The sequence below is a fragment of the Lissotriton vulgaris genome, chromosome 5 (genome assembly GCF_964263255.1).
Source record: "Lissotriton vulgaris chromosome 5, aLisVul1.2, whole genome shotgun sequence".
Classification (NCBI taxonomy): domain Eukaryota; kingdom Metazoa; phylum Chordata; class Amphibia; order Caudata; family Salamandridae; genus Lissotriton; species Lissotriton vulgaris.
Window position 1 is genome coordinate 276,258,895 of NC_141693.1, and position 10,370 is coordinate 276,269,264.

At 45.8% G+C, this 10,370-nt stretch overlaps 1 protein-coding gene across 3 annotated transcripts in view; it reads left to right on the top strand.

The window, feature by feature from the left end:
• Nucleotides 1-10,055, top strand: part of ENO1 (enolase 1) — a 54,728-nt gene extending 44,673 nt beyond the window's left edge. For all 3 annotated transcript variants that reach the window (XM_086921404.1, XM_086921405.1, XM_086921403.1), the window contains exons 10-12: nucleotides 1,131-1,239; nucleotides 8,379-8,437; nucleotides 9,613-10,055. In XM_086921404.1, coding sequence (XP_086777530.1) covers nucleotides 1,131-1,239; nucleotides 8,379-8,437; nucleotides 9,613-9,682 — 238 coding nt within the window. In that variant the 3' untranslated portion in view covers nucleotides 9,683-10,055. The remainder of the gene's footprint in view (nucleotides 1-1,130; nucleotides 1,240-8,378; nucleotides 8,438-9,612) is intronic.
• Nucleotides 10,056-10,370: the final 315 nt, after the last annotated feature.

The following is a 10,370-nucleotide window of genomic DNA, read 5'->3' on the forward strand; positions in this document are numbered from 1 at the left end:
CCGACATCCCTCGCTCTCCCTCTAGCTGCCTCTGTCTCCCTCGCTCTCCTTATGTCTCCCTCGCTATGCCTCCCTCGCTCTCCCTCTGTCTCCCTCGCTCTCCCTCTGTCTCCCTTGCTCTCCCTCTGTCTCCCACGCTCTCTCTCTCACTCTGTCTCCCTCGTTCTCCCTCGCTCTCCCTCGCCCTCCCTCACTCTCCCTCACTCGCTCTCCCTCTGTCTGCCTGTCTCCCTCCCTCGCTCTCCCTCTGTCTGCATGTCTCCCTCCCTCACTCTCCCTCGCTCTCCCTGTCTGCCTCAGTCTCCCTTGCTCTCCCTCGCGCTGCCTCCCTCGCTCTCGCTCTGTCAGCCTCTCTCGCTCCCTCGCTCCCCCTCTGTCTGCCTGTCTCCCTCCCTCCCTCGCTCTCCATCTGTCTGTCTGTCTCTGTCTCCTTCCTCCCTCCCTCTTCATCTCACCATGCATGTGTGTGCCCGGGCTGACACAGCTTCTGGGCACACACACACACACACTCAGCCAGGCAGCCGCACCCGAGCACTTCACACCTCTTTAAAAGACCATTCGCATGCTAATGAGCTTTGTTCAGCTCTTAGGCCCCTGCAGCCCCACTCTGACGGAAATCGCCCGCCCTCACAGAGAGTCTCTACATCGCGCTGCACAAAGGGAAGATCGGAGTGGAGCACGCGCCCCCCCTGGGATGGTGCCGCGCCCCCCCAGGGGGGCGCGCCCCACAGTTTGAAGAACCCTGACATAGATTATAGCATCATTTGTGAATCGCTTAGTGATTTCTTGGGCTTATATGTTAAATCGGCACGTCTTCTAGAAATATCAGGCTGTGAATGTGTGCATGGGGTTCAGCCATACCAGCTAGCCTATGAGCAATCTGGCATGAAATGCCCTGGCTGAGCTTTTGAATGTTCTTGTGGATGTAGAGGACTCGGGGGAAATGGTGTGGTAATCCCTATGGCAATACAGTTGATCTTAGAGTTAATGTGGTTGCCACTTCAAATGGAAATTCTGTATTGGAAGCAAATGCCACCCCCATGCCATGTTACGAGAGCTGAGGTTCAGATGAGCTGTGTAAGTTATTGAAAAACTAATCCATTGCCTCATTTGTTTTTTCCGCTCCTCAGTTGCAAAATGGCACAGTCAAATGGTTGGGGAGTGATGGTGAGCCATCGCTCAGGAGAGACTGAAGACACCTTCATTGCAGACCTGGTGGTCGGTCTGTGCACAGGGCAGGTATGTTACATCTATGGTATACTTAATAGCCACTGGAAACGACAAGCTTAGAAGAGCAGCACTGCTACTAACAGTGACACATTGTTTTGTGCTGTGCTTTGAACTAGCAGCTTGGCTGAAATAGCCTGCCGAGGGCAGTGGCTTGTTTCGATATTGAGAATTCCAAACCTTATACCATCTCACACAACCAAGTATTCTTCCTAGTAGAGCCCTACCATTGTTTTCTTATTGGGGAATCCAACAACTATTTATTTTTACTTGATTTATAATCCTAGGCAGATGTTCCAATAACTGCCCCTTTGCCATGCAAAGCAAACTCCTGTCTGTGGCAAGGACACTTTTACAGCATAGTATGACTGCAGCCCCAGGCTGGCTTAAGTTGATACCGTTATGATATGATTGATCATTACCTAGAAGTGCTTAAACAACCGTGCAGCTTTTGACCAATTATACCATTTCAGATGCCCGTTAAGCTTTCCACTTCCCAATGACCAAACCTCACCGGCTCCACCTGACCCTCCGAAATAGCTGCTACAACTAAACTGTGCTGCTCTTTCAAGTGTCACCATCTCCTACCCCACAGCCTTTATCAGTAACTGCAGATCAAGTGGCCTTTTACATTGGCTGAAAACTCGAAATGAATCCCCCTAAATTACCCTCTGCCCTGCTCAGAACTAAACTTCTGACAGCAGTGCAACAAACAAGGAGTTCGATCTGACTCCTTATATCACACCTCTTCCCCAATGCTATATCTCTACCCACTCTATTCACCTCCAGTAGCAACCATCTTCACAAGAGCACTGCAATTCCAAATCAGTTCAGCACGGCTAGTGTACCGGTTATACAATCGCTGACCTTCCCCTCACTAATGTTACCTAAAACTGGCATGTATTCAACCTTCAAAATGTTGTGCTAAAAAAAGTAGGTAGGTTTGTTACAGGTCTAGCATGACCTCATTCTTTGCAAAGAGGTCCCCAGCATGATTTCCAAATCCTTTAGCTACTTGGGTATGAAATGGATCACAAAATCAGTCTCCTCTTTCACCTGTGCAGTGTTCTACAAAAGCTTAATATCGGTTTGACACTAAGCATTCTTAGTAACTTTCATTTGGGGCTTGCCTGATGCGAGCCATGGATAAAAGTCAAACATGGAAACTACTGTTTGAGACCTACTCACTGTCCCACATTTCACCAACACTTGCTGACAATGACCTCCATGTACAACTTCTACTAACTCCCGGTGGTGGCAATCTCACAGCCTCACTTGTTAAACTGTCATATTACTCCTCAAACTCTCCTAACATCACCTGCTGGGTCTCTGAAGGGTTTCCGCTGTCATTCTTTGACGGTAACATTGTACTTCTGGATAACCTCTTAAGGAGCTTCATAGAAGGCTGTTGTGTATAGGCTGATGATCCCCAGATTCATTTCAAAATCTGGGGATCACAAAGAAAAATATTAAGTGCCTGCTGCAAGACTGCACTGACACGGTCCATAACTTGGATGTCTAATCTGCCACTGATACAAAGTTGAAACGAATTCTCAAAAGGTCCCTGGGGAAGTCTCACTTTCAGTACACCTGCCTGCAAAAGATCCGACTTTGCTGCAGTGGTTATGGCTAGGATTGATTGATGTGGAATTTTTGGATTTGAACAAGTTAAAATAACGACCAGTGGAGGAAGCTGCCTCTTTGCATGGTATGCCTTTTTTTGGTATACCATATAACGAGTCCAGGTATTCCCTTACTATTGGACAGGGTCTTACTGTAGCAATCCCAAGGTGCTCTTTTAGGGGGTAGTGTGGTCAAACAGTCTTAGGCTTATCAGAGGGGAGTGTTGGACATCTGTTGCGCACACACAGCCAATTAATGATACACACGACTCCATAAGGAGATCCACACCAATTTATAAATATAACTCTTAACTGTATATAACTTAAGACACCGTAATCAATCAATAAAATGAAGCAAGTACCTTTTTAAAATAGCAGGTTTGAAGAATCGTGATTAAAGCACTTTGCGGTAATAAGCTCTGAAGAAAATCCATGCTGCATATAGATAATTAGCGACTTATGAGACCCTCTACCAGGACTTAAGGTTAGTATGGGGCAAGGTCCAAGGCACCTCAGGAGGCACTGTTTTATCTGGGTGCAGAGGTGTTTTTCAGCATCGGGTGATCCTGATACTTTAAATCTTAGTTGTAGCACTTTGCGGTAATGTTAACCTATGGAGAAAAAAAACCTGTATTGCATTCAGACCCTCAACAGCGACTTATGGGACCAATCTTCTTGACTTGCAGTAAGTCTGGGGCAAGGTCCAAAGCATCACCAACAGTTCACTTTGAGCAGCTCTGGGGCGACCTGGTGCAGAGGTTCCACACCGTGTTAGGTGCCTCGTTCAAGTCTATGGAGATTTCTGTGCCTGAAAAAAGGCTGCAGGTTTGGACTGGGGAACCAGTCTGGCTGAACCAACAAGGGGGCTTAATTTCTGCAATGCTTGGACACTTTTGGCCCTTTCCAGGGTCGACGGGTACAGAAAGGTCTTTGGGTGTTGTATTTACATCACCAGGAGCACTTGAGGTAAGGGGGCTGCCTGCGTGTGGCACAGATGGAGAGGACTTTGAGGGCGTTTTCACCCATTGTTCTGGAGCGGGCAACAAAGCGTCCATGGGGATCCCTGGTGATTTGAGTAGGCACAAAGGGCAAGTTACGCCTCAGGAGGACCGCCATTCCGCCTGAGCCCCGTGTGAAGCCTGAGTGCCAGGTTCTGTTGAATACATATCTCCTACATATCAAAGCGCCGGGACACTCCTCGGAGTAGCCCCGCGCTATATAAGACCTTTTTAACATAACATCTCGCGAGGAAGGGACAGATTACCCAGGAGATGGGTTTCTTGGAGCAGGAGTATGTTGGGAGTGTATCTTAGGGCATGTTGCAGAACAGCGGTCTGCTTGATTCTGTCCAGCAGGCCGTTGACATTCCATGACATTACCCGGAGAGAGTCCTCTCTATGTACCGTTTGTGTCATGGCCAGAGCCTTAGACGATGGTTCTGCCTGCCTCCTCATCCTTATTGACTTATCAGCGGCATTTGACATAGAAAACCATTGAGCATTACTTGACTCTTAAGAGCCGATGTGGCATTAATGGCACAGTACTAGAATGATTCACTTCCATCCTTCAGCACCGTTAGCAACAGATTAAAATCAACTTCTACCTCTCGGTACCAACACAAGTCAAACTTGGAGTCCCGCCAGGACCGATCCTATCACCATCTCTCTTCATGGAATCCCTTGCAATTATATTACCACCTATATGCTGATGACACACAAATATACTACAAAATCAAATCGCCCAGTGACGTCCGACACCTCAACGTCACGCTTACCAAGATCCAAACCTGGTTTAACCCAAACCACTTAAAACTGAACCCGGATAAAACTAAATGAATACTGTTCTCTCCGAAAAGTAACCACCAACCAACTCCAGTCTGGCTCAAGGAACTGGATGCTCTAAACTGCTCCCTCGTCCCATCCGACTCATTAAAGTCACTAGGCATTGCCCTGGACAATAACTTGTCAATGAAGGACCACATATAGAACTCTGCAAAAGCTCTACTCCCTAAAACACCTCAAGAAAATGAAACCTTTCATTCCTCCAAGATGATCAAGACAATTGTACAATCCCTAGACCTTTCTAAACTGGACTACGGTAATGCCATTCTAACAGGGACACCAAAAGCTCACCGAGCCCCACTAAGGTCAGTCCTTAACATGGCGGCCTGACTCATAACTGGCGGAAAAAGATTTGAACACCTCACCAACCCTCAACGCACTCAACTGGCTTCCCATGGAAGGTAGATGTATTTACAAACTGGCCTGCATCCCACACAAAGCCCTCCAAGTCCAATCCCCCAATTACCTGAACAGCAAACTGTTAAAAGCAGGAAAATCAAGAACTCTGAGAAGCACCAACTCACCGCTTCACATACCCCCGAAATTGAAGAGGAAAGTGACCCAATGCTGATCCTTCTCTGGTAATATTACCAGGTTATAGAACACACTCCCTATGGACCTCCGATAAAACCCCTTCTTCCCTGCTTCAAAAGGGACCTGAAATTCCTGCTCCACAACCAATACTTCTCTGACCAAGCCAACCTGGACATCGATAGACTAATGGTCTCCCCTCTCACTCTGACTTTCAATGATGGGGGTTATCTGACTGTTCCAACCACCTGCGTTTTTCACTCCTTCACTGTATACTGGAGTATGATGTCTTTGCTTATATATTTATACTTTATACATCCTCATGTCCTGTGATGTAGTGCAACTTTTTCTTTTCCTTTGTGTTTGTAAAGCGCTCTGATACCCACGGGTCTAGCTCGCGCTATATACAACTTTATAAATAAAACAGAGGCTGCATGCTGGCACTTCTTGCCCACTTCAGCTCTGGCTGGGAAGCCCAGGTGCAGTGGTGCTTAGTGGAAACGGGTTTATCTGTTTGGAGCACTGTCTTTAGGCTGCCTGCAGTATGCAGGGAACCAGCTCCATTGCTCCCTCGGAGTTCTAGACTCTTTATTGAAGGCAGGCAGTCCTCACAGGCTTTGGAGGCACCACAGCTGCAGGACTAGACTTCTTTGGGTAGTTTCGACAGGGAACAGCAGACCGGCCAAAAGGGCTGGTGCCAAGTTCATTGCTCTTCAATCTTATGCTTTTGCAGCTCTTCAGTGTCCTTCATAGGTCATCCGGATCTGCTGTTCTGGTTCCAATGGCTTTCCTTAATACTGAATTTAGGGGGGGGGGGGGGGGGTGTTGGGTAGTAACTGGGCTCCTGGCCCCTGGGGTCACTACACCCCCTATATGACCACTTCTGTGGGAATAGGACAGAACCCTGTCCCAGAGTTCCTACGTTTGCCATCACCAAGATGGCCAAATCTGAAAAGATGCATTTACTTCAGGTAGCCCACCGTAGGGGGTGGCACTAGCCTGAGATTAGACCAGTTAATCTGACTGGCACCTCGAAATGTAGCTAAAGGGCTCTGGACAAAAGGGTTGGCTTACTTTCTTGAGAAACCAGATTTGCATACCAAAGGCGGTGGGCCCTTTGAAGCTCCCTTTCCTTACAATGCTAATCTGCAGGCCATCCTGTGGGAAGTGGTGACAATGTCCCTTGCCAGAGTCGGCTTGGGTTCTGGCCTTCTGAGAGCAAAGGCGTTCACCCTTTAGGGTACTCTCTGGTGGCAGGCTGGCAAAAACCAGTCATTACTTTTAAGGCAACAGTGGTCCTTAACGTATCATATATTCAAAGAAGAAAATAATTATAGACAGCAATGTGTGCTATAAGCAAAAAAGTGTCCAGCCGGGCACTAATTTAATTAATATAAGAAAAATGCAAATTTTTCAGTCCTGATGATGATCCTTGTAATATAGTGTAAAGGATCCAAACGCCGTCGACATGTTGATATAGTTACAAGCATGTTTTCCATTGTGTTACCAATTTTGTGTTTACTGTAGGAGGACACCCTGGTTTACTTTTATTTTGATTACCAGCGTCCCCTCCTTATAGTTTGCCTGAAAAATACCCCACCCCTCTTAATTACCTCCTGTTCATGTCTTATATGTTCATGTTTTATATGTACTGGATACGAGACTGTATCCCACTGTATATTTGTGCACTCAAATCCTTTTGCACTTTTCTTATATTGATTAAATTAGTGCCTGGCTGGACACTTTTTTTTGCTTATAGTACACATTGCTGTCTATAATTATTTTCTTCTTTGAATATGATACGTTCAGGACCACTGTTGCCTTAAAAGAATTGTCACCCCAGGTCCTTAACTACCTAGAGGGTTCCCTTGTTGTCATAATACCGGCAAAAACCAGTCAAGCGGCACACCAGTAGCTGGTAGGTTTTCAAGGGGCACCTCTAAGGTGCTGTCTGGGTGCGGGTATTAATAAATTATTCAATCACTGGAATCCATGTGAGTTTATGAATAGCGGTTTAATATCAAATCTCATCTGTGAAGCCATCATGTAGCTGGAGAACTTTTTCACTATTGTCCAGTTCATATTTTAAAATGGCTTCCCTGATCACTTGTACTGGCAGCAATAGAACTGACCAGCACAGGGGCAGATTTGCTCATGTAGATTTGTCCTCACATGTAATAAGACCGTCTGCCTTAGGGCTGTAAGCCCTGCTGTAGAGGGGACTTACAAATATTGCATAGTGTTAGGTGACATGGCACAGAGGGATGTCTTGTGTCTTGTTTTCACTTTGGGTCTACACCAAAACAAGTAGCCTGCAATGGCAGTCTTGCATGAGTTTGGTTAGGTGTCCCGTAGAGTGGCACACTTCGTGCTACAACCCTTCGGGGACCATCTTTAGTACCTCAGGCATTGAGTACCATTTACTAGGGACTATCTGAGGGTACTAAAGGTTTTGCCTATTCGGGTATAGTTGCACAGGTTTTGGGAAAAGTGTGGCACTGGAGTCCTTGTTAGCAGGAGCCCAGTGCACTTCTGTCAAAGTTGCATCAAATGCCAGGCAAAAAGTAGGCCCTGTTGCTCTCCCTTCTGTTACCCGTTCACTTTGAAGCAGATCAGCTGTAATTCAAGAGACATTAAAACATCCTTGTTCTTACAAGTGCTTTGTCTATAGTTCACCTGATACCAATACTGAATTATTTTCAGCCAAAACGTCAAACTATATTATCTGGGAAACTGCACTTACCCTTAAGCAGCTTGGTCTACCACCCAAACATCTTTGGCCCCCTTCCCATGAACATGTGGTTTGCAGGGACTGCCACACCAGCATTACATACAAATACACAAATCCGCCGACTGTGCACAAAAAGATTTGTTTAATCATTGGCCACACATGAAAAATGTATTTACTGCTATGCAATATGGCTACTGTGTGGGTACAATGGTCTTGCTTTGTCTTTTCATTCCCTCCACATCTATCAAACGCAGGGAAGTAGGTGCTGTGGGTAAAATACAGAAAGTCGAATATGGTTTTCTTGTTGTCCAGCCAGCAGCACAAGGTGATACTGATTCGGTATCCCTATACTGGCTCAGTGGAAGGAGTGTTTGTGAAAGATGTGGTTATGCAGTGCCCACAAATGAGTGCAAATTTCTTTTTCAGATAAAAACTGGAGCCCCATGCAGGTCGGAGCGTCTCGCAAAATACAATCAGCTACTGAGGTATGTACAGCTGTGTGAATAGAGCGGTGTTGGTTTTCATAGGATTGTAGAAAGGGACAGTTGACTTTTATGAGTACCCAATGTAGGAGGAGCAAATGTCTGTGCATTGCCATAAAACACATGTTAATTTGGTTACTGATCATTCTTGTCAACAGTACACCCAAGTGATGCTCGTGCTCTAGGAATAACAATACATGAAATGGGCTTCACCAGGATGATAATACTTGGCTCATGCAGACAAAGTGAAAACAGTGCAGCAACTTAGTTTTTACCTTTGTGAGAGCTTATGCTAACCCATGCTGCTGAATGGATTCCTAAATTATGACCAGAAAAACCTAATTAGGGCTATGGTGTGGTTCTTGGTTACCAAGGACGTTTCGTCATTCAACTAAACCTATGCAAAGGTTTCTCACATGGGTGAGATGAACAGGGGGGGGATATGTAAAGTAGAGCTTGTAGGGGTCGAAAAGACTGCAGATTTAAGTGATACCTTCACTAGAAGGCAGTTGAAGGAATAGGAATGACTTTTAGACTTCGGGGGTTATGGGCAAGTAGACCAGGTTGGGTTTTTACCTCGTTGCGCACCTACAAATTCCGCAAAAAGTGTCGAATTGGTGTAAATTATCAATGCAAAGCAATTAGTCCTACAATATATATATACAGAGAATCCTACTCCACACTTCAGCAAGATGTAGGTACAGTGGCCTACTGGAAAATGGCCAGTCGAAAGTCCTGCGTGCCTCCAACCCCAAGGGTTATGTGTTAAGATTGGTGGATTAGGATGGGTTTGCTTGCTGCCTGTTAATCCTGGGCATTCACGAGTAAATCCTAAAGTAACAGTGTCGAAGCACGCACTTCATATAATATGGGTAGACATGAAAGGTTTTATTCTTACTTACGAAGTTGTCTATTCAACCAGGCCAAGGAAACTTTTTGCGTGGCTAAGACATTGGAAGATGACATGCATAGAATCTATTCCCGTTTAGAGTCCAACCCAGCATGTCAAGTGCTAGCGGTTTGAACTTTAAATCCTTAGATTCAACGTGCTATACTTGTGATTGGCAAAGACTGACTCGGGAGGGCCCCTCATTTCTAGATCTACCTTGGCACTAATTTTATTTGGTGGATTGCTGGTTTCTCGTACCATAATGTCACCCTTTTTTCCATTGTTACAGAATTGAAGAGGAGCTAGGGTGCAATGCTCGTTTTGCTGGCCGAGACTTCAGGAGACCTGTTGTGAACTAAAGTGGCTGGGCGATGCGGTCCGTTCTGGAACATGAGCACTTAACTAGTCACCCTAGAACTAGATAACGCACACCTCGAGGACCAGCGGACAGAACGCCACAATCGTGCAGGCTCGCCTCTGACTGTAGGGCACCCGGAACCCTGCACTGTGACCCATCGCTTCAGGATACTTTGCTGCTTCCTATTGTCTCAAGGTTTTGAGTGTTACATTCTTGTGCCTATCTTCCTTTCTTGTGATCTCTTGTGACTGTATCCCCCAGTACTTGTGTTGTGTGTACAGAGTGATAATAGCACAGATGTGGTGGAGCTTGCACACTGTAACTAAGGATCATGTAGAATTGTACTTTAATAAAGAGCAATACGTGAACCATCAGTTTGAAAACTACTAGTCTGTTTTTTATCAATTTCTTTCTTTTTTCTTTCAAACATAAGATGAAACTCCTTTTCCCTTTGGGTCATAGCATGCATTTGTATGACCGCGTCACGAGCCAATGATTTGTGTGCTGCAGGACAATCTTTCCAGGTGTAGTGTCCAGAGGATAGTCGCGTGTTTCTCATTTTTGATCTGGTAGTCTCCTGATTCCGGTTTTTCTTCTTTGGCCCTCTGCAGTTAGTCTGGTTTCTGGATGTCTTATGATATCTGCTGTAGATGCATTAAGCTGAAATGGGAGACTCCTTTTTCAGCAGG